Consider the following 25,471-nt stretch of genomic DNA (forward strand, 5'->3'; position numbering starts at 1 on the left):
GGCCCAGGCGCTGGCCCAAAGGTCGGGCGTGGACGGAGGCGGCAGGCGGGAAGTGGGCCCAAGGGCTCGGGGGAAGTCAGGGAAGGAAAATCCATGGGTAGCCCGACTCCAACACCCTCTTCGCGTTCCGGCCCCGCGTCGCCCTGCGCCTACCTCACCTAGCTCGCGGCCTCGGTCGCTCAGCTCTACGTCTCTCCCGGAAAACGACTGGGAGGGCGCTCGAGGCCCGATGAATCGCTTCCGGATCGCGGGGAAGCACTTCCGGGAGCCTGGGGCCCAGGACCGTAGCAGCTTCGGAAGGTGGGCTCTGCCAGCGGGACCATGCTGCTCCGAGCCGCTTGGAGGCGGGCGGCAGTGGCGGTGACAGCGGCTCCAGGGCCGAAGCCCGCGGCGCCCACTCGGGGGCTGCGCCTGCGCGGTACGCTCGGGTCCCGCTCTCCGGGAGGTGCGGACCTGTCCCCTCCGCGCGGCGACGCAACTGAATATTCCGGAGCCTTCCTGTCCACCCTGCTGCCCAGACTCTCTGACCCTTTCTCTCAAACGACACATCCCTCAGACTTTCTTAGGCGGGTCCCCGAACGGTTGACCCCGGCGCACCACCCCTCGCACCCTGCGCGACAGGCCCCCAGAGCCGTGGAGGCGCGTCCTTCAGACCGCTCCTGGCCAAGTTACAGATGCTGCTCTGGGCTCCCGTGCAGACCGTTAGCTTCGGTCAGAAGGGGCTGCACCTACTCTGGCTCCACGTTCCTTCTAAATGGCTTGGCCCTTTACAGTCTTCCTCCCTAGGAGGCCATTTGAATATCACCTCAACAGCCCCTCCAGGAACCCTCTCTCCCTCTCCTTTACCTCCTTTTACAGCGTGTCAGGTATCTTCTGCTGTTTTCTTTCCATTGAGATTCGACCCCAGCATCCCTTACACTTATCTCACCCCCAGCCAGATTTTTCCTTCTGCCCTTTGGATGCCATGCGTTCATAGTTGCCTTCGGTCTTACTTGGCCACTCCATTCCATTTTTTGTCAGTTGGAGATCATGCTCCTCAGTCTGCTGTTCCCGCAGATACAACCGCTGCCCCGGAGGCGGGGCCAGTGCTGCGACCTCTCTATATGGATGTACAAGCTACAACTCCTCTGGTAAGGATGGAGCTTTTCCCAAGGCTGTTTATTAGGAAGTAAATGATGGGCGTGACCACGCAAAGCAATGGCTGAATCCCTGGAGAAGTGAGAGCCATGAAGGTGTGCTGGAAAAAGCACTGAGCCAGGAGTCAGGAGGCTTAAATTTGAGGCCACTGGCAGTGGCTTTACTACTCACCAGCGACTGACCTTGGTCAAATCACTTCAGCGCAGGCTCTATCGTAGTAGTTGAAAGCATGGGCTCTGGAATGAGCAGAACCACCACTTAGTAACTGTGTGAACTTGGACAAGTTTTAAATGGGTTAAAAGACTAATGCAAGTTTTCACCAGTGTGTGACAAGGGGTATTTGCCTAGGCCCTGTCCTGTCCCAGCCCCTTGTAGATCACATTGCCTGGCGGGAATGGAAACACCAGCAGAAACAGATGTCGGAACAAGGCAGTGTTTGTAGACTACCTGAGGGGAGGCAGAACGATCTGAGTTGGGATGGGTTGTGAGTGGGAGTGTATTAGGTTGATAGTTGGTGGGTAGTTTTGTGGGAACAAAAGAATGTTTGAGGCCTCCTCTAGGCAGTGCCTGAGGGGTTCAGAGTGTCTTGAGGCAGGGTGGGCAGGTCTGAGGGGTGGAGGGGGACCTGAATTGACTATGGTCTCAAGGAAAATGATCTGTTCTGTTGTGCTCAGGACCCCCGGGTGCTTGATGCCATGCTCCCTTACCTAATCAACTACTATGGGAACCCACACTCCCGGACACATGCATATGGCTGGGAGAGTGAGGCAGCCATGGAACGTGCTCGCCAGGTTAGTACACAGGAGTCTAGGAAGTTCTAAGGTCAGACGGGGCAGTGGCCTGTGGGAGGCATTTCCTTCTTGGTAGGTGTGCATGGATGTAGAAGTGGTTTTGGATTCTTTCTGGAAGAGATTCAGAGAGCAGCCTTGGAGTTTGACTGCAGGCATTTGATTAGTTCCCATATTTCCTGGCTAAATGACTTGGGCAAGTTATCTAATTTCTCTAAGCCTTATTTTCCTCACATTTAAAATTTCCTCACATTTAAAATGGAGATTCTACTCTGTAGGGTTACTGGGTGGGTTAAATAAGCCCATGTTGGTAAAGTGTTTATTAACACAACACTGATAAGTAAGAAGTACTATAAGTAGTAAGAGCTCAATAGTTCTTTTTTTTTTTTTTTTTTAAGAGGTGGAGTTTTCACATGTGTTGCCCAGGTTGTAGTGCAGTGGTGCGCAATCTTGGCTCACTGCAACCTCTGCCTCCCAGGTTCAAGTGATTCTCCTGCCTCAGCCTCCCAAGTAATAGGTATTACAGGCACACGCCACCACGCCTAGCTAATATTTTTGTATTTTTATTTATTTATTTATTTATTATTATTATTTTTTGAGACAGAGTTTTGCTCTTGTTGCCCAGGCTGCAGTGCAGTGGCACAATCTTGGCTCACTGCAACCTCCGCCTCCCAGGTTCAAGCAGTTCTCCTACCTCAGCCTCCCAAGTAGCTGGTATTACAGGCATGCGCCACTACACCTGGGGAATTTTGTATTTTTAGTAGAGATGGGGTTTCTCCATGTTGTTCAGGCTGGTCTTGAACTCCTGACCTCAGGTGATCCACCCATCTCGGCCTCCCAGAGTGCTGGGATTACAGGCGTGAGCCACCGTGCCCGGCCTAATATTTTTGTGTTCTTAGTAGAAATGGAGTTTCACCATGTTGACCAGGTTGGTCTCCAACTCCTGACCTCAGGTGATCTTTCCACCTTGGCTTCCCAAAGTGCTGGGGTTACAGGGGTGACCCACCACACCTGGCCAATAGTTAATTAAAAAAAAAAAAATTATTAGTTTGCATTGGGCTGGAAAAGAGCCTGGGATCTGGGATATAACTAGAATTTGATTCTAGTAGGTGCAGAGCTTCATCCAGGGCAATTTGGTGAATGCAGTGGAGCTCTTCTTGCTCCAGGGCTGTCCCACCTGTGTCTGCAGCTCTATTTCTGCCTGGGGAACTGATGTTATATATCTCTGTTTCTTGACTTGCAGCAAGTAGCATCTCTGATTGGAGCGGACCCTCGTGAGATCATTTTTACTAGTGGTGCTACTGAATCCAACAACATAGCAATTAAGGTAAGAGAAGGGAACCAGAGGGCATATGTGGGCTTTCCTGACCTGGGAGATAGTGTCCGTCCACCTCATTTGGACTCGTATATGTATTTCACAGCCACCCATCCCCACCCTATTGTGAAGAGACGGCTTACACTCTTTCTGATTTGTTGCTTCCTTTAACTCTTTGCAGTCTACTCTTAAGTCTTTCCTCCTGTTGGTCTGAGTTGAGTGAGGTAATTGGATAGCAAAGGAGGTGGCCCTCAGGCCATTAACCATTTGTCTGGCAGTTACTTCAGAGAGTGGATAATGGTGATTGAACCGTTTCTCCATTCTTTTTTTTTTTTTCTTTTTTTTTTTGAGAGAGAGTCTCACTCTTGCCAGGCTGGAGTGCAGTGGCACAATCTCGGCTCACTGCAACCTCCGCCTCCCAGGTTCAAGTGATTCTCCTGCCTCAGCCTCCCGAGTAGCTGGCACTACAGGCGCCCGCCACCATGCCCAACTAATTTTTGTATTTTTAGTAGAGACGGGGTTTCACCATGTTGGCCAGGATGGTCTCAATCTCTTGACCTCATGATCCGCCTGTCTTGGCCTCCCAAAGTGCTGGGATTACAGGTGTGAGCCACCATGCCCAGCCTTTCTCCATTCTTTTTATCTAGTAACAACAAGTTATATGTGTGATTTCAAGGCTGCCCTCCTCTCAGCCTTTCTTTTTCTTTCTAATCAGATCTATTTGCAAGAAGTTCCTCCTGTTTCTTTAGATATCTCCATTTTGAAGTGCTTGTCTTTGTGGTGCCCTCCGCAGGCATTCACATGGTCTCCCATTCTGGGATCAGTCATTTTGTCCTTGGTACATAAAAGATCTTTGGTGCTAATGCAAGGAAAATGATACTTTTAGTAGTCATGTTGGTGTTTCATAGAACATAATCACATTTCACTGGGCCTGGTTGCCAGGATTACTTGAGTAAATGCCAAGGCTCTGATAAATTGTGGCCTGCTGTAGTTTGAACTCTGGCTCCACTCAGTCTCATCTTTGTCTTTGAACTGTGCTTCCAGCATTGGTTTCTTTGACCTTGGCCTGAATGTAGGAGGCCTAGGACGGGCTTCAGGGTCATCAGCACTCTGCCTGATCATGTTAGCAGGAAGACGTCTTTCCTTGGGACTGCAGAGACCACAGAGTCAGGGTGAAGGTTCCTCCAAAGGTGGAGATGGTTTCTGATGGAGAGCATTTTCAAAACTTTGAAAATATTTTCTTTGGAAGTCTCCACAGATTCCAAACCTATAGGTCAAGGATCGCTAAGAGTACCTGTGATGGTGTTTCCTTTAATCTCCATAATTGATAGAGTAAAATAATCTGTAAGTTATTAAATAAATCTACATCATGGATAACTGAGATAAAATAAGGTGTGTGGGTGGTGAAATGTCATCTAAATGAAATTTTTTAAACAACTGTAACATTTTGAACTACCATCACCATCCCACAACTTTTTTTTTTTTTTTTTTTTGAGACAGAGTCTTGCTCTGTCGCCCAGGCTGGAGTGCAGGGGCATGATCTCAGCTCACTGCAAGCTCTGCCTCTTGGGTTCACGCCATTCTCCTGCCTTAGCCTCCTGAGTAGCTGTGACTACAGGCGCCTGCCACCACGCCCGGCTAATTTTTTGTATTTTTAGTAGAGATGGGGTTTCACCATGTTAACCAGGATGGTCTCGATCTCCTGACCTCATGATCCTCTCGCCTTGGCCTCCCAAAGTGCCCCGCAACCATTTTTACATTACTGATGTAAATACTTTTTGGGATAAAATAGAGTATAAATCAATTATACATGTTTCTCATTTATGTTCTTTGTCCTCATGCACAGACCATTTTTACAAAGTTATAATTTTGGCCTATATGTTTTAATATTCTGCTTTTATTGTATTTATTTATTTATTTATTTATTTATTTTTTTTTTTTTGAGACGGAGTCTTGCTCTGTCACCCAGGCTGGAGTGCAGTGGCCGGATCTCAGCTCACTGCAAGCTCCGCCTCCCGGGTTCACGCCATTCTCCTGCCTCAGCCTCCCGAGTAGCTGGGACTACAGGCGCCTGCCACCTCGCCCGGCTAAGTTTTTTTTGTATTTTTAGTAGAGACGGGGTTTCACTGTGTTAGCCAGGATGGTCTCGATCTCCTGACCTTGTGATCCGCCCGTCTCGGCCTCCCAAAGTGCTGGGATTACAGGCTTGAGCCACCGCGCCCGGCCCATTTATTTATTTTTTAACAAGCCAGAGTCTCGGCCGGGCCCAGTGGCTCACACCTATGATCCGAGCACTTTGGGAGGCTGAGATGGGCAGATCACCTGAGGTCAGGAGTTCGAGACAGGCCTGACCAACATGGTAAAACCCCATCTCTACTAAAAATGCAAAAACTAGCCAGGTGTGATGGCGCACGCCTGTAATTCCAGCTACTTGTGAGGCTGAGGCAGGAAAATCCCTTGAACCCAGAAGGCGGAGGTTGCGGTGGGCTGAGATGGCGCCATTGTACTGTAGCCTGGGCAACAAGAGCGAAACTCTGTCTCAAAAAAAAAAAGAAAAAAAAGACACGGTCTTACTCTGTCACCTAGGCTGGGGTGCAGTGGCACAATCGCAGCTCACTGGAGCGTTGAACTCCTGGACTCAAGCGATCCTCTCATCTTAGCCTCACAAGTAGCTAGGCTTACAGGCGTGTAGTTGCGTGCCTGGCTAATTTTGTTATTTTAATTTTTGTAGAGATGGAGGTCTCACTATGTTGCCCAGGCTGGTCTTGAACTCCTGGGCTCACGTGATCCTCCTGCCTTTGCCTCCCAAAGTTCTGAGATTACTTCCTTGAGCCACTGCACCTGGCTTTGTGTTCTGCTGTTAAAGGTAATATTCTTTTATAAGCTCTGGGGGGAGATGCACATTTTCTTTTAAGTTTTTAGTTTTTGAAAAATAATTCTGTCACATGTGGTGTGTTTTTTTAAAACCAATGGAAAAATTTTAAATGAAGTGTAGGCATTCGGTCACACCTGTAATCCTAGCACTTTGGGAGGCTGAGGCAGGCAGGTTGTCTGAGCTCTGGAGTTCGAGACCACCCTGGGCAACATGGGAAAACCCCATCTCTACTAAAAAATACAAAAAATTAGCCAGGCATGGTGGCCATAATCCCAGCTACTTGGGAGGCTGAGACACGAGAATTGCTTGAACTCGAGAGGCAGAAGGTGCAGTGAGCTGAGATCACGCCACCGCACTCCAGCCTGGGTGACAGAATGAGACCGTCTCAAAAAAATAAATAAATAAAAATAAAATAAAATAAAATGAAGTGTAAATCTTCCTCTCCTTCCCCGAGGACCCCGCTCCCTGGTCCTGTTCTACAAAGTTGATACTATTAATTCTTTTTTTTTTCTTTTTCTTTTTTTTTTGTTTTATTTTTTTTAGAGGGAATCTCGCGCTGTTGCCCAGGCTGGAATGCAGTGGCCGGATCTCAGCTCACTGCAAGCTCCGCCTCCCGGGTTTGCGCCATTCTCCTGCCTCAGCCTCCTGAGTAGCTGGGACTACAGGCACCCGCCACCTCGCCCGGCTAGTTTTTTGTATTTTTTAGTAGAGACGGGGTTTCACCGTGTTAGCCAGGATGGTCTCGATCTCCTGACCTCGTGATCCGCCCGTCTCGGCCTCCCAAAGTGCTGGGATTACAGGCTTGAGCCACCGCGCCTGGCCATTTTTTTTTTTTTTTTTTCTTTTTCAAGGGAGAGTCTCACTGTGGCACCCAGGCTGGAGTGCAGTGACGTAATCTTGGCTCACTGCAACTTCTGCCTCCAGGGTTCAAGTGATTATCCTGCTTTATCTTCCCAAGTAGCTGGGATTACAGGAGCCTGCTACCATGCCCAGCTAATTTTTGCATTTTTAGTAGAGACAGGGTTTCACCATGTTGACCAGGCTGGTCTCGAACTTCTGACCTCAGGTGATCCACCTGCCTCAGTGTCCCAAAGTGCTGGGATTACAGGTGTGAACCACCGCTCCTGGCCCCTTTTTTTTTCTTTCCTTTTTTCTGTTTTTTAAGACAGTCTTGATCTCACCCAGGCTGGAGTGCAGTAGCCAGATCTCAGCTCATGGCAGCCTTGACCTCCTTGGCTCAGGTGATCCTCCTGAGTAGCTGGGACTACATGCCAGGCTTTTTTTTTTTTTTTTTTTTTTTTTTTAAGTATAAATTAAGTCTCACTATGTTGCCCAGGCTGGTCTTGAACTCCTGAGCTCAAGTGATCCTCCTGCCTTAGCCTCCCAAAGTGGTGGGATTACAGGCATTGACTACCACTACATTCAGCCCCTTTTTTTTCTTCTTTTTTTTTTTTTTTGACACAATCTCGCTCTGTCGTCCAGGCTTGAGTGCAGTGGCTCGATCTCGGCTCACTGCAAGCTCCACCTCCCGGGTTCACGCCATTCTCTTGCCTCAGCCTCCCAAGTAGCTGGGACTACAGGCGCCCGCCACCATGCCTGGCTAATTTTTTGTATTTTTAGTAGAGATGGGTTTCACTGTGTTAGCCAGGATGGTCTCGATCTCCTGACCTTGCGATCTGCCCGCCTCGGCCTCCCAAAGTGCTGGGATTACAGGCATGAGCCACCGCGCCCAGTCTTTATTTTCTTTTTTCTAAATTAATTAATTTATTTATTTTGAGACAGAGTCTCACTCTGTCGCCCAGGTTGGAGTGCAGGGGTGTGATCTCGGCTCACTACAACCTCTGCCTCCTAGGTTCAAGCGATTCTCCTGCCTCAGCCTCCTGAGTAGCTGGGATTACAGGTGCGTGCCACCACACCTCGCTAATTTTTGTATTTTTATTTATATTTATTTATTTATTTTTTGAGAAAGAGTTTTACTCTTGTTGCCCAGGCTGAAGTACAATGGCGCAACCTCGGCTCACTGCAGCCTCTGACTCCTGGGTACAAGCGATTCTCCTGCCTCAGACTCCAGAGTATCTGGGATTACAGACATTTACTACCACACCTGGCTAATTTTTGTATTTTTTTTAAGTAGAGACAGGGTTTCTCCATGTTGATCAGGCTGGTTTCGAACTCCCAACCTCAGGTTATCTGCCCTTCTCAGCCTCCCAAAGTGCTGGGATTTACAGGTGTGAGCCACTGCACCTGGCCATTTTTGTATTTTTAGTAGAGACGGGGTTCCACCATGTTCATCAGGCTGGTCTCAAACTCCTGATCTCGTGATTGATTGCCTGCCTCAGCCTCCCAAAGTTGTGAGATTATAGGCATGAGCCACTGCACCTGGCATCCTATTTTTTTTTTTTTCTTTTTGAGACGGAGTCTCACTCCGTTGCCCAGGCTGGAGTGCAATAGCACTCTTCACTCACTGCAACCTCCGCCTCCTGGTTTCAAGTGATTCCCCTCCCTCAGCCTCCTGAGGAGTTGGGATTATAGGTGCGTGCCACTGGGCCTGGCTTATTTTTTTATTTTTAGTAGAGATGGGGTTTCTACATGTTGGCCAGGCTGGTCTCAAACTGGTGATCTCCTGACCTTAGGTGATCCGCCTGTCTCGGCCTCCCAAAGTGCTGGGATTACAGGCGTGAGGCACTGCACCTGGCCACTGTTTTTTTTTCTTAAATGAGATAAATGGTTTTTTAAATTTCTTGTAATAGTTGAAATTCCAGAAATTTTTTAATGTACCTTTATTGTTTCTTCTGATATTAACAGTAATACCTACTCATGACTTTGTTTACTGTTATATCACTGGCACCTAGAAAATTACTTGGGATACTGGAGGTGCTAAATATTGGTTGAATGAATGAATCATAAATTCCAATAATACAGAGAACTCTAAACACATTTTCACTGCTAATTTGCTGTATATTTCTCCAGATTTTTAAATACCTACATTAATCTGTATACTATTATCATTTTAATAGATTTTATTTTTTATAGCCGTTTTAGGTTCACAGCAAAATTGAAAGGAAGGTACAGAAATTTCCTATATATGCCCACCCCCAGGTATGCACAGCCTTCTGCCATTATTAGCATCTTCCATCAAGTGGTACATTTGTTCCAATTGACGACCTGGTATGGATACATCATTATCACCCAAAGTCCATAGCTTATATTAGGAATCACTGGTGTTGTACATTCTGTGGGTTTGGACAAATGTGATTTATTCTAGTGAATTACTGAACTTGAGCGGGCTTCGGGAAGCCCTGAATTTGTATTTGACTGGGCAGAAGTATGGGTAGCTTGAGACCCCTGGGACTTATGTCTGGTATCTGAACTAGGGGCAGTCTTATGTGATTGAGCCCTTAATCCATGGGGTTTTCACTAAGTCTGCAGAGTTAGCCTCAGAATTGAATTATAGGATACTCAGTTGGTATGAAAGAACTGGTGTTGGAGCATACTGTTCTTGCCCATTTTTCCTTTACAAATGATGTTGAAGTCATTGCTGTCTCTCAGTATGTTCTCCTTCCATCTATCACCACCAATTTCTAGGGGGTGGCCCGATTCTACAGGTCACGGAAAAAGCACTTGATCACCACCCAGACAGAACACAAATGTGTCTTGGACTCCTGCCGTTCACTGGAAGCTGAGGGCTTTCAGGTCACCTACCTCCCAGTGCAGAAGAGTGGGATCATTGACCTAAAGGTAGGAGTGGCTATTGGCAGGAGGAGCAAAAATGGAGGAACTTGGCTTCAGCTTGTAAATTTCTCTTTTGGGCCCTAGCTGGAGCTTGAAGCAATAGATCTAACAGGATGAAGTTTAGAGAAATGGGCCTGGCAGAGAATGAGATCATGTTCCCCTTGAGTGTGTACTGTCCTCCTTTTCTCTGGAGGACTTGTTTCTTTTTCTTTTTTTTCTTTTTTTTTTTTTTTTTGAGATGGAGTCTCGCTCTTTTGCCCAGGCTAGAGTGCAGCTCACTACAAGCTCCACCTCCTGGGTTCACACCATTCTCCTGCCTCAGCCTCCCAAGTAGCTGGGATTGCAGGCGCCCACCGCCACGCCCAGCTAATTTTTTGTATTTTTAGTAGAGATGGGGTTTCACCGTGGTAACCAGGATGGTCTCGATCTCCTGACCTCATGATCTGCCCGCCTCAACCTCCCAAAGTGCTGGGATTACAGGCATGAGCCACAGTGCCCAGCCTTCCTTTTTTTTTTTTTTTTTTTTTGAGGCAAAGTCTCGCTCTGTCATCCAGGCTGGATTGCAGTGGTACAATCTCGGCTTACTGTAACTTCCACCTCCTGGGTTTAAGCATTTCTCCTGCCTCAGGCTCCGAAGTAGCTGGGACTACAGGTGTGCACCACCAGGCCCAACTAATTTTTGTATTTTTAGTAGAGATGGAGTTTCTCCATGTTAACCAGGCTGGTCTTGAACTTCTGACCTCAGGTGATCCACCCGCCTCAGCCTCCCAAAGTGCTGGGATTACAGGCGTGAGCCATTGCGCCCAGCCTTGATTAGCTTTTTTCACTAATCATAAGTCTTTGGGGATTCATTCCTTGCTGCATGTGCCAGTAGTTTGTTCCTTTTGATTGATAAGTAGTAGTCCATGTTATGGATGTACCAAAATCATCTGTTGAAGGACATCTGGGTAGTTTCTAGGTTTTTGCTATTATGAATAAAGTTACTGTGAACATTTGTGTAAGATGTTTTGTGAATTTAATTTTCATTTCTCTGGGATAAATGCCCATGCGTACAGTTACTGGGTTGTATGGTAATTTCATGTTTAGTGTGATGAGCAACAGAAACTGTCAAATTCTTTTCCAAAGTGGTTGTGACATTTACATTCCCACTAACAATGTATGAACCATTCAGAGTCTGTGCATCCTCACCAACATTTTGTGTTGTCACTGTTTTTAGTTAACTATTCAGATAGGTATGTAGTGTAAGACTCCTTTTCATGACGAAGCTTGCCTATATTCTGATTTAGGAGGACTTTGTTTGCACTATCTAGTCACCTTACTCCTGCATATCCCTAGGAACTAGAGGCTGCTATCCAGCCAGATACTAGCCTGGTCTCAGTCATGACTGTGAACAATGAGATTGGAGTGAAGCAGCCCATTGCAGAAATAGGTGAGTATCATGGCTTATCCCTGATCCCTGCCCACTATGGCGGTCTGTATGATGTAGTAGACTGAGAGCTGTAATACTCTGTGGAGTGTAGTTAGGAAATCAAGTGAAAGAGAGCCTAAGTGCTTTGTTCAAGGACATTGTAAGTATCACAGGCAGTATTTGAATCTAGGTCTATTACCATTTTTTTTTTTTCATTGAGACAGAGTGTCACTCTGTTGCCTAGGCTGGAGTGCAGTGGTGTGATCTCAGCTCCCTGCAACCTCCACCCCCTGGGTTCAAATGATCCTCCCGCCTCAGCCTCTCAAGTAGTGGGACTACAGGTGTGCACCACTATGCCTGGCTAATTTTTGTATTTTTAGTAGAGATGGGGTTTTGCCATGTTGGCCAGACTGGTCTCGAACTCCTAACCTCAGGTGATCTGCCCTCCTTGGTGTCCCAAAGTGCTGGGATTACAGGCATGAGCCACTGCGCCCCGCCAGGTCTAGTACCTTTTATGGTTTTTAATTTTATTGCAGTTGCTGCCAAAACCAACCACAAAACAAAAAAGCCTTCTACCCTTTTTCATTTTAGAACATCTTTTTATTATCCCCACGTAGAGCTCACCCTGTAATTTCTTTAGGCACGTTAGCACAAAGATCTCTTAATCTTTTTTTTTTTTTTTTTTTTTTTTTTTTTAATCAAAAGGGATCTAGAAACTAATCTGACATTTTGAAAGACTGGTATTAATGAGGTGGTAAGAATCGTATGCATGAGAGTATCAGGAGTGTTTTGATCTGGTGTTTTGCCCTTCATCTTTTTTATTCTAAAGAAGGGAAGCTACTGAGAGACAGAGGGAGGAAGGAAGAAGGGGGAGGAGAGAAGGAAAAGAAGAGGGAGAAGGGGTGGAAGGACGGAGGGGAGGAGTTTAATATTGACAGAGGTCATTTACTGTTGTTGGAGATAATTCACAGTGCACTGTGGGACAGTGACAGATGACTTTCCAACATTGTGCTGTGGGTCTTCCCCTCTGTTTCCTCAGGGCAGATTTGCAGTTCCAGAAAGGTGTATTTCCATACTGATGCAGCCCAGGCTGTTGGAAAAATCCCACTTGATGTCAATGACATGAAAATTGATCTCATGAGCATCAGTGGTCACAAAATCTACGGTCCCAAAGGTACCAGCCCCTCTAGAGTTCTTTCTGTACCTTCCAGCAAGACCTTTGATAGGTGTTTGTCAGAGTCATTTGGGACTACTATTGCTCTCAGAGGAAGTTGTACATTCAGAGTCCCTTGTAGAATGCAAATGTCATTTAGCAATAGGCAGAAACACTTGCCTGTTTGTAGACCTTAGCAGTTACTATACATCAGGCCATTCTTTCTTGCTGACTTTAACAAATCCTTAGCAAGCGTGTAGATCTTAATTTGGTTGAGGAGAAAGGGGTTTTGTCAAATCAAATTTATCTAGATAAGCCCAGCTATCTTGTTTTCCCCACTATGATGTGCAGAGCAGCTATTTGAGTCCTTCATTCCCAGTGTCTTGCTATAGCTCAGGGGAAGATTGCATGGGATTTGACATCTCTTTGTGTTTATTATGATTATGATTTTTTTTTTTTTTTTGAGACGGAGTCTTGTTCAGTCGACCAGGCTGGAGTGCAGTGGTATGATCTGGGCTCACTGCAAGCTCCCTCCTGGGTTCACGCCATTCTCCTGCCTCAGCCTCCCGAGTAGCTGGGACTACAGGCGCCCACCACTACGCCTAGCTACTGTTTTTGTATTTTTAGTAGAGACGGGGTTTCACCGCATTAGCCAGGATGGTCTCGATCTCCTGACCTCGTGATCTGCCCGTCTCAGCCTCCCAAAGTGCTGGGATTATAGGCATGAGCCACCACACCCAGCTATCTTTGCGTTTATTCTTAGAATACTTCATAGTCTGTTACCCTGTTAAGTCTCTCATGCATACTTATTTGTTCCCTATGGTCCTGTTGGAATGTGTTCAAGCTTGAGTTATCCCTCTTTCCCTTAACCCTCAGGAATAGACTGTTGTCCTCTGTTTTGTGAAGGTAACCATAAAATATCAATATAAAATATAACTCCTCTTTCTCAAGTGAGGGCCTTTTTTGGGTTGATGTCTTTGCTGGTATCCTTTTTGTACCTGCAGGGTGTGTTATCTGGGTGTATACTTTGTGGAAGTAGGTATAATAGCTTCTGGAAGTATGGAAGATGGCTTCTGAGGGTTCCCAGAGGTTGTAAAGAGTGTTTTTTGTGAGCTATTATTTCAAAAAGCTCAATAAGAATTCTATCTTTTAATAAAATGTTGCTTTTATTGGCTTTTATTGTAGATAAGTCTTTTTGATAAAAACCAATGAACTCAGGCTGGATACCCTATTCTTCATCATGTCCTATTTCACATTATATGCCTGTGTTAAAACATCTCGTGGGCTGGGCACGGTGGCTCACGCCTGTAATCCCAGCACTTTGGGAAGCCAAGGCAGGTGGATCACGAGGTCAGGAGTTCAAGACCAGCCTGATCAACATGGTGAAATCTCATCTCTACTAAAAATACAAAAATTAGCCGGGTGTGGTGGCGTGTGCCTTTAATCCCAGCTACTCAGGAGACTGAGGCAGGAGAATCGCTTGAACCCAGGAGCCGGAGGTTGCAGTGAGCCGAGATCGCGCCACTGCCTGGGTGACAGGAAAGACTCCCTCTCAAAAACAAAAAAAAATCTCATGTACTCCATAATATATATATCTCCTATGTACTCACAAAAATTAAAAAAAAAATATCATGTACTCCATAATATATATATCTCCTATGTACTCACAAAAATTAAAAAAAAAAACACCAATGAACTCATTGATCAGAAGCTCTGATCAACACTTACATGTGTACAGGTATCCCTCATTATCTGACCTCCTGCTTTCCAAGCCCAGAATCTAAATAGATTTAGATAATGTGGTATTCTTCACTGTCCAGACATGGTATTTGAGCACTTGCTGTTTGAATTCGGGAACTGTATAGACTCAGATAGTATAAGATTCTTGAATTTTTTAAAATGGAGAAATGAAATAATTCTTAATAAATACAGTTTAGTACATTATTTTATTCATTTGTTTTATAGGGACAAGGTCTCACTCTGTCGCTCAGGCTGGAGTGCAGTGGTGCTATCCTACCTTGCCGCAGCTTCAATCTCCTGGGCTCAAGCAACCCTCCTACCCCAGCCTCACCAGTAACTAGCACTACAGCTGTGCACCAACACCCTAGCTAATTTTTTTTTCTTTTTCTTTTTTTTTTTTTTTGAGACAAAGTCTTACTCTGACGCCCAGGCTGAAGTGCAGTGGTGTGGTCTTGGCTCACTGCAACCTCTGCCTCCCGGGTTGAAGGGATTCTTCTCCCTCAGCTTCCTGAGTAGCTGGGATTACAGGCCCACCGTGCCCAGCCACACCTGGCTAATTTTTTTTTTTTTTTTTGAGACGAAGTCTTGCTCTTGTCCCCCAGGCTGGAGTGCTATGGCGAGATCTCAGCTCACTGCAACCTCTGCCTCCCGGGTTCAAGCGATTCTCCTGCCTCAGCCTCCTGAGTAGCTGGGATTACAGGTGCCTGCCACCACACCTGGCTAATTTTTGTATTTTATTTTATTTTATTTTATTTATTTTATTTTATTTTATTATTTTATTTTTGAGATGGAGTCTCGCTCTGTCACCCAGGCTGGAGTACAGTGGCGCCATCTTGGCTCACTGCAAGCTCTGCCTCCAGGGTTCTTGCCATTCTCTTGCCTCAGCGTCCCAAGTGGCTGGGACTACAGGTGCCTGCCACCACGCCCGGCTAATTTTTTTTTGTGTGTGTATGTGTTTTTAGTAGAGATAGGGTTTTACTGTGTTAGCCAGGATGGTTTCGATCTCCTGACCTCGTGATCCACCCGCCTCGGCCTCCCAAAGTGCTGGGATTGCAGGCGTGAGCCACCGTGCCCGGCCTAAGTTTTGTATTTTTAGTAGACATGGGGTTTCACTATGTTGGCCAGGCTGGTCTTGAACTCCTGACCTCAGGTGATCTGCCCCCTTCGGCCTCCCAAAGTGCTAGGATTACAGGTGTAATCCCGCTCACGGCCTAATGCGTGGCTAATTTTTAAAACAGTTTTTGTAGAGATAGAGGTTTCACTATGTTACTCAGGCTTGAATTCCTGACCTCAAGCAACTCTCCTGCCTCAGTCTCCCAAAGTGCTGGGATTACAGGCATGACCCACTGCACCCAGTTTATTTAAAATCTGGTGTCCTTCATAATAAATTTGGAAACCACTGCCTTAATTTTTATAGTACCTCCATTCTCAGCATAAACAGTTTTTCTGTGTGGGAGAAGAACTGTCAAGTGCCAATTCTATTCAGAAGCCCTGATTACTTGGTGAATAACTTCGCACGCTCATGCTCATATTTTGGCACAAAATTTCTGTAATTAGGCTTGTTTAGTCACAGGTTATACACATTTTTAAGTTTTTTGTTTTTTGAGTCAAGGTCACTCTGTTGCCCAACCTGGAGTGCAGTGAATGTCACAATCATAGCTCACAGCAGCTTTGACCTCCTAGGCTCACGTGATCCTCCTGCCTTAGCCTCCAGGGTAGCTGGGACTATAAGTGCATGCCACCATGCCCAGCTAAATTTTAATTTTTTTTTTTTTTGTAGACACGGTGTCTCACTATGTTTCTCAGGCTTGTCCCAAACTTCTGGTCTCAAGTGATTGTCCTTCCTTGGCCTCCCAGAGTGCTGGGATTATAGTCATGAGCCACCATGCCTCACCAATTTTTTTTAAATTTTGATTTTATTTTGAAAAAGTAATATTCATGTGGTTCAAAATTCAAAAACTATAAAAAGTGCACAGACAGCTGGGCGCAGTGGCTCATGCCTGTAATTGCGGCACTTTGGAAGGCCAAGGCGGGCGGATCACGAGGTCAGGAATTTGAGACCAGCTTGGCCGACATGGTGAAACCCCATCTCTACTAAAAATACCAGATTAGCCGTGTGTGGTGGCAGGTGCCTGTAATCCCAGCTAATCAGGAGGCTGAGGCAGGAGAATCACTTGAACCCGGGAGGTGGAGGTTGTAGTGAGCCAAGATCACGCCATTGCACTCCAGCCTGGACAACAGAGCAAGACTCTGTCTCAAAAAAAAAAAAAAAAAAGGCACAGACAAAAGTCTACCTCTCACCTCTGTCCTCCAGCTATGCAGTTCCCTTCTGGGGAGATAATTTCTTTCTTTTTTTTTTCTGATTTTCTCTGGTTATGGGAAGGCAATTTCTTGGGTTTTTCTACAATCACCTATGTGTTTACAAACAAGTATATGCTTCTCCACCCATCTTTTTTATCCAGATGATAGCATACTGTACTCACTGTTTTGATCTTGCATTTTTCACCTAATAATACGTCTTTTTTTTTTTTTTTTTATTGCGACAGGGTCTTGCTGTGTCACCCAGGCTGGAGTGCAGTGGTGTAATCTTGGCTCACTGCAACCTCTGGCTCCCAAGTTCAAGCAAGTCTCCTGCCTCAGCCTCCTGAGTAGCTGGGATTACAGGCACGTGCCACTACACCCAGCTAATTTTTGTATTTTTAGTAATTACGGGGTTTCACCATGTTGGTCAGGCTGGTCTCAAACTCCTGTCTTCATGATCTGCCCGCCTCAACTGCCCAAAGTGCTGGGATTACAGGTGTGAGCCACCATATCCGGCCCATAATACATTTTTTTTTTTTTTTTTTTTGATAATGGAGTTTCGCTCTTGTTGCCCAGGCTAGAGTGCAATGGCACCATCTCAGCTCACCACAACCTCCACCTCCCTAATAGCTGGGATTATAGGCATGTGCCACCATGCCCGGCTAATTTTGTATTTTTAGTAGAGACGGGGTTTCTCCATGTTGATTAGGCTAGTCTCGAACTCCCAACCTCAGGTGATCCGCCCACCTCGGCCTCCCAAAGTGCTGGTATTGCAGGCGTGAGCCACTGCACCTGGCCAATACATTTTTTTTTAAAGCTAAAGCTAAAGTACAGACTTTATTTGAATTTCACCAGTTTTCTAACAATGTATCTTGGAGATTTTATGGTATCAGTTCAGAACAAGCTTCCTCTTTTTTTTTTTTTTTTTGGAGATGGAGTCTTGCTCCGTCACCCAGGCTGGAGTGCAGTGGCATGATCTCAGCCCACTACAACCTCTACCGCCTGGGTTCATCTTGTGTCTGAGCCTCCCAAGTAGCTGGGATTGCAGACGCCTGCTACCGTGTTTGGCTAATCTTTGTATTTTTAGTAGAGACAGGGTTTCACCATGTTGACCAGACTGATTTCAAACTTCTGACCTCAGGTGATCTGTCCGCCTTGGCCTCCCAAAGTTGGGATTATAGGTGTGAACCACCACACCCGGCGTCCTCATTCTTTTATACACCTGCTTGGTATTTCATTGTATGGACATGTCGTAATCTATTTGACCATTACCTGATGATGGACATCTAAGTTGTTTCCAGTCTTTTTGCTATTACGAATAATACTATAATGTATGATGGCATTTCATATAGCATAGGGAGCTACTTTAAACCATTTTGATCATTACTCCTTCTGGCATTTATCTTCCAGATGTTAAATAATTTTCTAAATACTATGCTTTTATTGCTGTTTCTTCTTTTCCCTTAAAATTTTTTATTTAGAAAAATTTCATGCTTACAGAAAAGTTGAAATAATATTTTGATCTCTTTGGAAAGATATATTTTGTTTTATCTACTTTTCTCTCTTTTTTTGTAACAAACTTTGTTTCCCAGGGGTTGGTGCCATCTACATCCGTCGCCGGCCCCGTGTGCGTGTGGAGGCCCTGCAGAGTGGAGGGGGGCAGGAGCGGGGTATGCGGTCTGGGACAGTGCCCACACCCTTAGTGGTGGGGCTGGGGGCTGCGTGTGAGGTGGCACAGCAAGAGATGGAGGTATGGGGAGAGCAGTTCCCTCCCACAACTTCTTCCCCTGCGCTGGGTCTCCTATTTAGAGGCTTCTCAGCATGACTGAGGCAGATTTCAGCAGGGAGAGAAGGCTTAAGAAAACTCTTCCTTGTCCTGGTGCTACCTACCTTGTTCTGAGGGAGGCATTATGAGCTCCAAAACCCATGGCCTTTTAGTAGTTATCAGCTCATTTATTTCTGGATAAGTAAATGAACCCTTTGTCCAGTTATCAAGTGCCTTTTGCATACCAGGCACTATGCTCAGTACTGGAGATACAGTGTTCTCCATGAGTACATAGGATGATAGGTGGGGCTGATACATAGTCACTTCCGGTTATAGGAGAAGGGTTTCTCAAACTATGTCTTTCTGAGCTGGTTGATGGTTTTTGCCTAATCCTTCCCTACCTGCTCCTTAGTATGACCACAAGCGGATCTCAAAGTTAGCAGAGCGGCTGATACAGAATATAATGAAGAGCCTTCCAGATGTGGTGATGAATGGGGACCCTGAGCACCATTATCCCGGTATGGACTTGCTCTTCTATCCTCATTCTGGTAGTGGCTGAGACTCTGAGACCTCTCTCACAGTATTTCTTTCCTACAGGCTGTATCAACCTCTCCTTTGCATATGTGGAAGGGGAGAGTCTGCTGATGGCACTGAAGGACGTTGCCTTATCCTCAGGGAGGTGAGCTGGACGGCATAGATAGGGCCTGCGGCAGGGCCACTTAGAAGAGTCATATAGGCTATTAAGCTTCCCAGTGTGGAGATGATAGGCATAAGAGCTCTTGATTAAGGGTAAAGGTCATTTTGTAAGTGCCTCTTTTTTTTTGGTTGGCTGGGTAGCTGGGTACAGACTGAAGTTTACCACCCTAGGAAGGCTTCCTGGGGTAGAATTTTGTGCCTTTTATGGTCCCAGGGGATGTATGTTTCTGTTTTGGGGTAACACTAGCAGTTCTGTTACAGACCTCCAGAATTGAAGATGCTCCAAAGGCCACTAAGTGTTTGGCTGCCCTTCAGGCTGGTGCAGATGGTGTATTGTGTCCTGGGGAAGTGAGCACATGGTCCTCTGCTGCCTCTTCTTGTCAAACCCATGTGGTATCATGCTGTCACACTTTGCCAGCATCCTTGCTCAAGGAAGTCATCCACCATGGGGGCCAGAGGAGCTAGGTTCACACATCTAGGATGTGCAGGGTAGCATCAGGTCCTTTAGTTCTGCCAGATTAGAAGGTCTCTTGTTTTTTCCAGGGTATGACTCCAGGGCCCTGGGGGATGGGAACAAGACTGAGGGTTTGTGACTAAAAGCAGATGTGGATGATGAAATTAACAAGGCTCGTGTCTCTCTCCTCAGTGCCTGCACCTCTGCATCCCTGGAGCCCTCTTATGTCCTCAGAGCAATTGGCACTGATGAGGATTTAGCGCACTCTTCTATCAGGTCAGTGAGTTGAGCTGCAAGGCATTCTCTTACATTTTTCTTTTCTTTTTTTTTTTTTTTTTTTTTGAGACGGAGTCTCGCTCTGTCGGCCAGGCTGGAGTGCGGTGGCCGGATCTCAGCTCACTGCAAGCTCCGCCTCCCGGGTTTACGCCATTCTCCTGCCTCAGCCTCCCGAGTAGCTGGGACTACAGGCGTCCACCACCTCCCCCGGCTAGTTTTTTGTATTTTTAGTAGAGACGGGGTTTCACCGTATTAGCCAGGATGGTCTTGATCTCCTGACCTCGTGATCCGCCCGCCTCGGCCTCCCAAAGTGCTGGGATTTCAGGCTTGAGCCACCGCGCCCGGCCTCTCTTACATTTTTCATCTCCTGTTACAATTTTTTTTCTTTTTCCACCCCGAAGTTTTTCTCAATCTAGTTCTCTTTATCTCTTCTCATAACCTTGTGAAAGTTTATAGAGCAGTGGTTCTCAGACTTCATTGAGTATCACCTGGGAAGTTTGGGAAATATGATATCTGAGTCCCACATTCAGATGGTCTGATTCACTAGGTCTGGGGGAGGAATAGAAAACATCTCAGGTGATTTTAATGTGGGTGATCTGTAGACCATGTTCTTTTTTTTTTTTGAGACAGAGTCTTACTCTGTTGCCCAGGCTGCAGTGCAGTGGCATGATCTCAGCTCACTGAAATCTCTGCCTTCCAGGTTCAAGCAATTCTCCTGCCTCAGCATCCTGAGTAGCTGGGACTACAGACATGTGCCACCAGACACAGCTAATTTTTATGTTTTTAGTAGAGACGGGGTTTCACCATGTTGGCCAGGCTGGTCTCAAACTCCCGACCTCATGTGATCTACCCGCCTCGGCCTCCCAAAGTGTTGGAATTACAGGCATGATCCACCATGCCTGGCCGATCTGTATACCATGTTCTGAGAAACTCTGCCCTAAAGGAAGGACCATGTTCTTCTCTCCATATCTTTTGTGTTGTAGATCTTTAGTGATTATTTGCGGAATGAATTTATCCCAGTGCCAGAGCTCTGATGGGGAGCCATTCTCCTGTGCCTTTTTTCAGGTTTGGAATTGGCCGCTTCACTACAGAGGAGGAAGTGGACTACACAGTGGAGAAATGCATTCAGCATGTGAAGCGTCTTCGAGAAATGAGGTATACATACTGTATCAGAGACCCTCTGGAAGAAACTATTGCTGTCTCCCCTCTTGTCCTTAGGCTATGTGTTTACACTGTCAATACCAAAGTTCAAGAGTACTTGGATTTTAGGATTTAGAGATTCCACAAAGCAAGAAAGTGGATCTTCTTGGCTACTTGCTTTCACAATGAGAAAGCGTTTTTAAAAACTAAAGAACTAGGCTGGGCGCGGTGGCTCACGCCTGTAATCCCAACACTTTGGGAGGCTGGCCAAGGTGGGCAGATCACCTGAGGTCAGAAGTTCGAGACGAGCCTGACCAACATGGAGAAACCCCGTCTCTACTAAAATACAGAAAAATTAGCCGAGTGTGGTGGCGCATCCCTATAATCCTAGCTACTTGGGGGGCTGAGGCGGGAGAATCGCTTCAACCTGGGAGGGGGAGGTTGCGGTGAGCCAAGATTATGCCATTGCACTCCAGCCTGAGCAACAAGAGCCAAACTCTATCTCAAAAAAAAAAATAATAATAATAAAATAAAGAACTAGATGAATACAGGTAATGCAGCTAGTATTTTTTTTTTTTTTTTCCCGAGACAAGTTCTTGCTCTGTAATCCAGGCTGGAGTGCAGTGGCACAATCACACCTCACTGCAACTTGCACCTCCCAAGTTCAAGTGATCCTCCCACCTCAGCCTCCCAAGTAGCTGGTACTACAGGCATGTGCCACCATGCCTGGCTAGTTTTTGTATTTTTTGTAGGGACGGAGTTTTGCTATGTTGCCCAGGCTGGTCTCAAACTCCCGGGCTCAAGCAGTCCTCCTGCCTTGGCTTCCCAAAGTACTGGGATTATAGGCACAAGCCACTGCACCTGGCCCAGGTAGTATTCTTCATTATGATTTTTATTATCTTTAGAGAAAGTGTCTCATTCTGTCATCCTGGCTGGAGTGCAGTGGCACAGTTGTAGCTCACTGTAACTTTGGACACTTGGGCTCAAGTTATCCTCCTGCCTCAGACTCCCAAGTAGCTAGGACTATGGTTGTGTGCCCCCACACCTAGCTAATTTTAAAAATATATTTTTTGTGGCCGGGCACAGTGGCTCACGCCTGTAATCCCAACACTTTGGGAGGCCGAGAAGGGCGGATTGTGAGGTCAGGAGATCGAGACCATCCTGGCTAACATGGTGAAACCCCGTCTCTACTGAAAATACAAAAAACTTAGCCAGGTGTGGTGGCAGGCGCCTGTAGTCCCAGCTACTTGGAAGACTGAGGCAGGAGAATGGCATGAACCCAGGAGGCGGAGCATGCAGTGAGCTGAGATCGTGCCACTGCACTCCAGCCTGGGCGACAGAGTGAGACTCCGTCTCAAAAAAAAAAAAAAAAAAAAAATATATATATATATATATATATATATTTTGTAGAGATGGGGGTCTCCCTATGTTTTCCAGGCTGGTCTTGAACTCCTGGGATCAAGCCATCCTCCTGCCTTGGCATCCCAAAGTACTGGGATTACAGGCATAAGCCACTGTGCCCAGTCCCTCATTATTTTTACAGATAGTATTTCTTTTCTTTTTTTTTTTGAGACCGAGTCTCACACTGTCAGCCAGGCTGGAGTTCAGTCGTGCGATCTCGTCTCACTGCAATCTCTGCCTCCTGGGTTCAAGCGATTCTCCTGCCTCAGCCTGGGAATATAGGCACACGCCCTGCTAATATTTTGTATTTTTAGTAGAGACGGGGTTTCACTATATTGGCCAGGCTGGTCTCAAACTCCTGACTTCGTGATCTGTGTGCCTCGGTCTCCCAACGTGCTGGGATTACAGGTGTGAGCCACCACACCCAGCCTCTATTGATTGTATTAATAGTTGTCATTGCAGCACTATCAATACATAATTAATGGTTTATAGACTAAGTATAGGAAAACTCTCTCTCTTTTTTTTTTTTTTTGAGATGGAGTCTCGCTCTGCTGCCCAGGCTGGAATGCAGTGGCGCGATCTCGGCTCACTGCAAGCTCCGCCTCCTGGGTTCACGCCGTTCTCCCTCCTCAGCCTCCTGAGTAGCTGGGACTACAGGCACCTGCCACCATGCCCGGCTAATTTTTGTATTTTTAGTAGAGACGGGGTTTCACCATGTTAGCCAGGATGGTCTCTGTCTCCTGACCTCGTGATCCGCCCATCTTGGCCTCCCAAAGTGCTGGGATTACAGGCGTGAGCCACCACGCCTGGCCAGGAAAACTCTCTTTAGGATATGGATTCACAGGCCAAAAAAAAAAAAAAAATATATATATATATATATATATATATATAAAATATATACACACATATATATGTATATGTATATGTACCTGTGTGTGTGTGTGTGTATATATATATATATAAATAAATTAGCTGGGCGTGGTGGCATGCACCTGTAATCCCAGCGACCCAGGACGCTGAGGGAGGAGAATCACTGGAACCCAGGAGGCAGAGGCTGCAGTGAGCCAAGATCGTGCCACTGCACTCCAGCCTGGGCAACAGAGCAAGACTGTCTCAATCAATCAATCAATCAGTCAATCAATAAACGTGTTTATAAAGGTAATGAGATTCTTGGCCAGTCAGCTGGCACCAGAGCTTCCGCTAGTAGCCACAGAACTCATCTTCCTCCTGGGAACCTTGACACCTCTAGATTTTTTCAGAGCCTGGCTCTGTCTTAGTTAACCTTGACTTTCAGAATTCTGTTGGTCCAGTTGGTAGAGAGAGGAGTTTCAGGTATATACCCTGCTTCCCTTTATGAGCTTTCCAGGCCTTTCTGTGCTCTGGATTTTTCTTTGTAGGGTCTAGCAGTATTGCTTAAGTGTCTACATTGCTCAACTGCAGGATCCTTCCTTTGGCCTCGCTTTCTGGTATTCTGTGGTACACTGAAAAGGCATTTCTACTGACTACACGGCCAGCAAAGACTTTTATTTCCTATCTGTGTGACTTCAGCATCTGCGCCCTCTTCCTTCTGACCCTTTACAAACTGAATGCAGCCTGGTCCCATTAGCTCTCAGAGTCTTATTTTGTGAGCCTATAATAATAAGTGGCCTTCCCTAAAGAGGAAGGACAGAAGGAGATGGCTAACTTTAAGGGCCATGGAAACTCTCATGAATAGAAAGGCATTCTGGGAATGTTTAGTGTAAAGGAGAGGGACATGTCAAGAATATAATGAAATTTGATAAAATTACCTGATGAAATCTAAATCATAAAATCCCATATTCATAGCACACTGAAGTAATATCTGGTCTGGAAACATTATCCAAGATATCCAAGCTTCTGCTTGGGGATTGATCAGAGCTTGGCAGAGATTTCTTAGCAGCAGCTTTTGTGTGAGATGGGTTGCTCAGGTCTAAGATCCAAGGAATTCTTTTGGATATTGGAAGCACAGGCCAACTCTGGGGAGATGAAGCTGGCAAGAACTGGGTAGGGGCACAGCATACCAAGATGATTTAGGGTTAAGCTCCACCCCTAACTGGGAACTAGAACAAAACCAAGAAACGAGTGCTGAAAAGCGGGTAATATGCGGTGGGCTGAAACTAGCTGCTTATACATGTCATTTGAAGCGAGGCTGAAACTAGATGCTTATACAAGTCTCAAGGGTCTTGGTTCCTCCAAGGGAAACCATGGCCATAAGCCTCTTACAAGTGGGATGAGAGCTTCAGGAATATGACCATGTTTGGTGTCCATTGGCTCAGGGCCCCACTGCAACTGAGCCTGAGGAACCTAGTTATTCTTGTTTGTTGGCAGTTGGGGAGAGCTCTCAGGAGAGCTGACAAGGACTTACAAGGAGCTGGGAAAGACTTGTTAACCACCTGTGTTAGGGTCTACCAGGGCAAGAGGCAGAGGACAGACAGGGACGGAAGGAAGCAAGCCATTGCTCAGGGCCTTGGTGCCAATGTTGTCCACTTCCTGTCTAAGCCCTCACTCATTTAATGCCTCTTCTCTTTGGCAGCCCTCTCTGGGAGATGGTTCAGGATGGTATTGACCTCAAGAGCATCAAGTGGACCCAACACTAGAAGAATAGGGCCCTGACTTTGTGCTGGTCTGGTCCCTCCTGCCTCACCAACCCATACACAACCAGACACCTTGTTATGCCTAGTGGATGCTCCAGATTGGTATAGACCAGTTGACTTCAGCATCAGTCCACCTCTATGACAGAAACACAAGGAAACTGTCTTTCCCTAGCTTCAGCTTCTTGGGTGTGGAGCACTCCCCATTTCTTCTCAGGTCTTACAGTGTGTGGACATTTTCATCCTGAAGCCATAGAGACATTTGTTATCATATTGCTGCTTGACACATCTGTGCTCTTGGTGAGGAGAGCAAGAGGAACCAGAAGTCTCTGGTCAGGGACCATGATGCTCTGCATGGACATTTGAGTCTTCGTCTTCTGCTGCTGCTCGGCTGGACCAGCTTCTTTAACAGCAAGCATAATCCACTTCAATTTAATATTTTCTGTAGCTCCAAAGGGTATCTCTTCATATTGACTGCAGTCAGACGGAACGGACAGTTTCTTAGAGGGCTTGTCTCCTTTCTACCCTTGTCCTCTTTCCTTTCCTTTGACCTAATGGAGCTGGAAATATGTCTATGAGTCCACCAGTTATTCTAATAGTTTGTTTCCTTGAAAATTGTTAATTTCAAGACTGGAAAAATAAACTCACCTTCTATTTACTCTGTGGCTTTATGAGAGGTTG

General features: G+C 46.2%; 2 protein-coding genes across 13 annotated transcripts in view; one reads left to right on the plus strand and one right to left on the minus strand.

Moving 5' to 3' along the window:
- The window catches only part of LOC126964247 (reactive oxygen species modulator 1), a 186,771-nt gene that overhangs the window by 1,372 nt on the left and 159,928 nt on the right, over positions 1 to 25,471 (minus strand). For 5 of the 11 annotated variants that reach the window (XM_050807198.1, XM_050807194.1, XM_050807196.1 and 2 more), the window contains exon 2: positions 154 to 198. Coding sequence is in view for 1 of the 11 variants with exons in the window: in XM_050807195.1 (XP_050663152.1) it covers positions 154 to 198 (45 nt within the window). In the remaining 10 variants the exon portion in view is untranslated. Of the gene's footprint in view, positions 1 to 153; positions 230 to 25,471 lie in introns of those variants that run through there. The other 6 variants (XM_050807201.1, XM_050807203.1, XM_050807204.1 and 3 more) reach the window with 3 other exon arrangements.
- NFS1 (NFS1 cysteine desulfurase) lies at positions 225 to 25,448 on the plus strand. 2 transcript variants are annotated; one of them, XM_050807156.1, is made up of 13 exons: positions 225 to 445; positions 1,021 to 1,130; positions 1,812 to 1,928; positions 3,169 to 3,252; positions 9,701 to 9,853; positions 11,183 to 11,276; positions 12,295 to 12,429; positions 18,042 to 18,199; positions 18,627 to 18,732; positions 18,812 to 18,893; positions 19,557 to 19,640; positions 20,706 to 20,795; positions 24,733 to 25,448. In XM_050807156.1, exons 1-13 carry the CDS (start codon positions 322 to 324, stop codon positions 24,794 to 24,796), a joined length of 1,401 nt encoding a protein of 466 aa, XP_050663113.1. In that variant the 5' UTR covers positions 225 to 321; the 3' UTR covers positions 24,797 to 25,448. The 2 variants fall into 2 exon arrangements, with proteins under 2 accessions (XP_050663113.1, XP_050663114.1); XM_050807157.1 differs by having other exon boundaries at positions 225 to 418.

This window comes from Macaca thibetana, chromosome 10 (assembly GCF_024542745.1).
Source record: "Macaca thibetana thibetana isolate TM-01 chromosome 10, ASM2454274v1, whole genome shotgun sequence".
NCBI lineage: Eukaryota > Metazoa > Chordata > Mammalia > Primates > Cercopithecidae > Macaca > Macaca thibetana.

Bases quoted from the DNA above. Each gene is read 5' to 3' on its own strand.
- NFS1 (XM_050807156.1), top strand. From the start codon at position 322: ATGCTGCTCCGAGCCGCTTGGAGGCGGGCGGCAGTGGCGGTGACAGCG. The intron at 1,929-3,168 runs GTTAGTACACAG...CTTGACTTGCAG, and splicing joins CCATGGAACGTGCTCGCCAG to CAAGTAGCATCTCTGATTGG. The intron at 18,200-18,626 runs GTATGGGGAGAG...CCTGCTCCTTAG, and splicing joins TGGCACAGCAAGAGATGGAG to TATGACCACAAGCGGATCTC.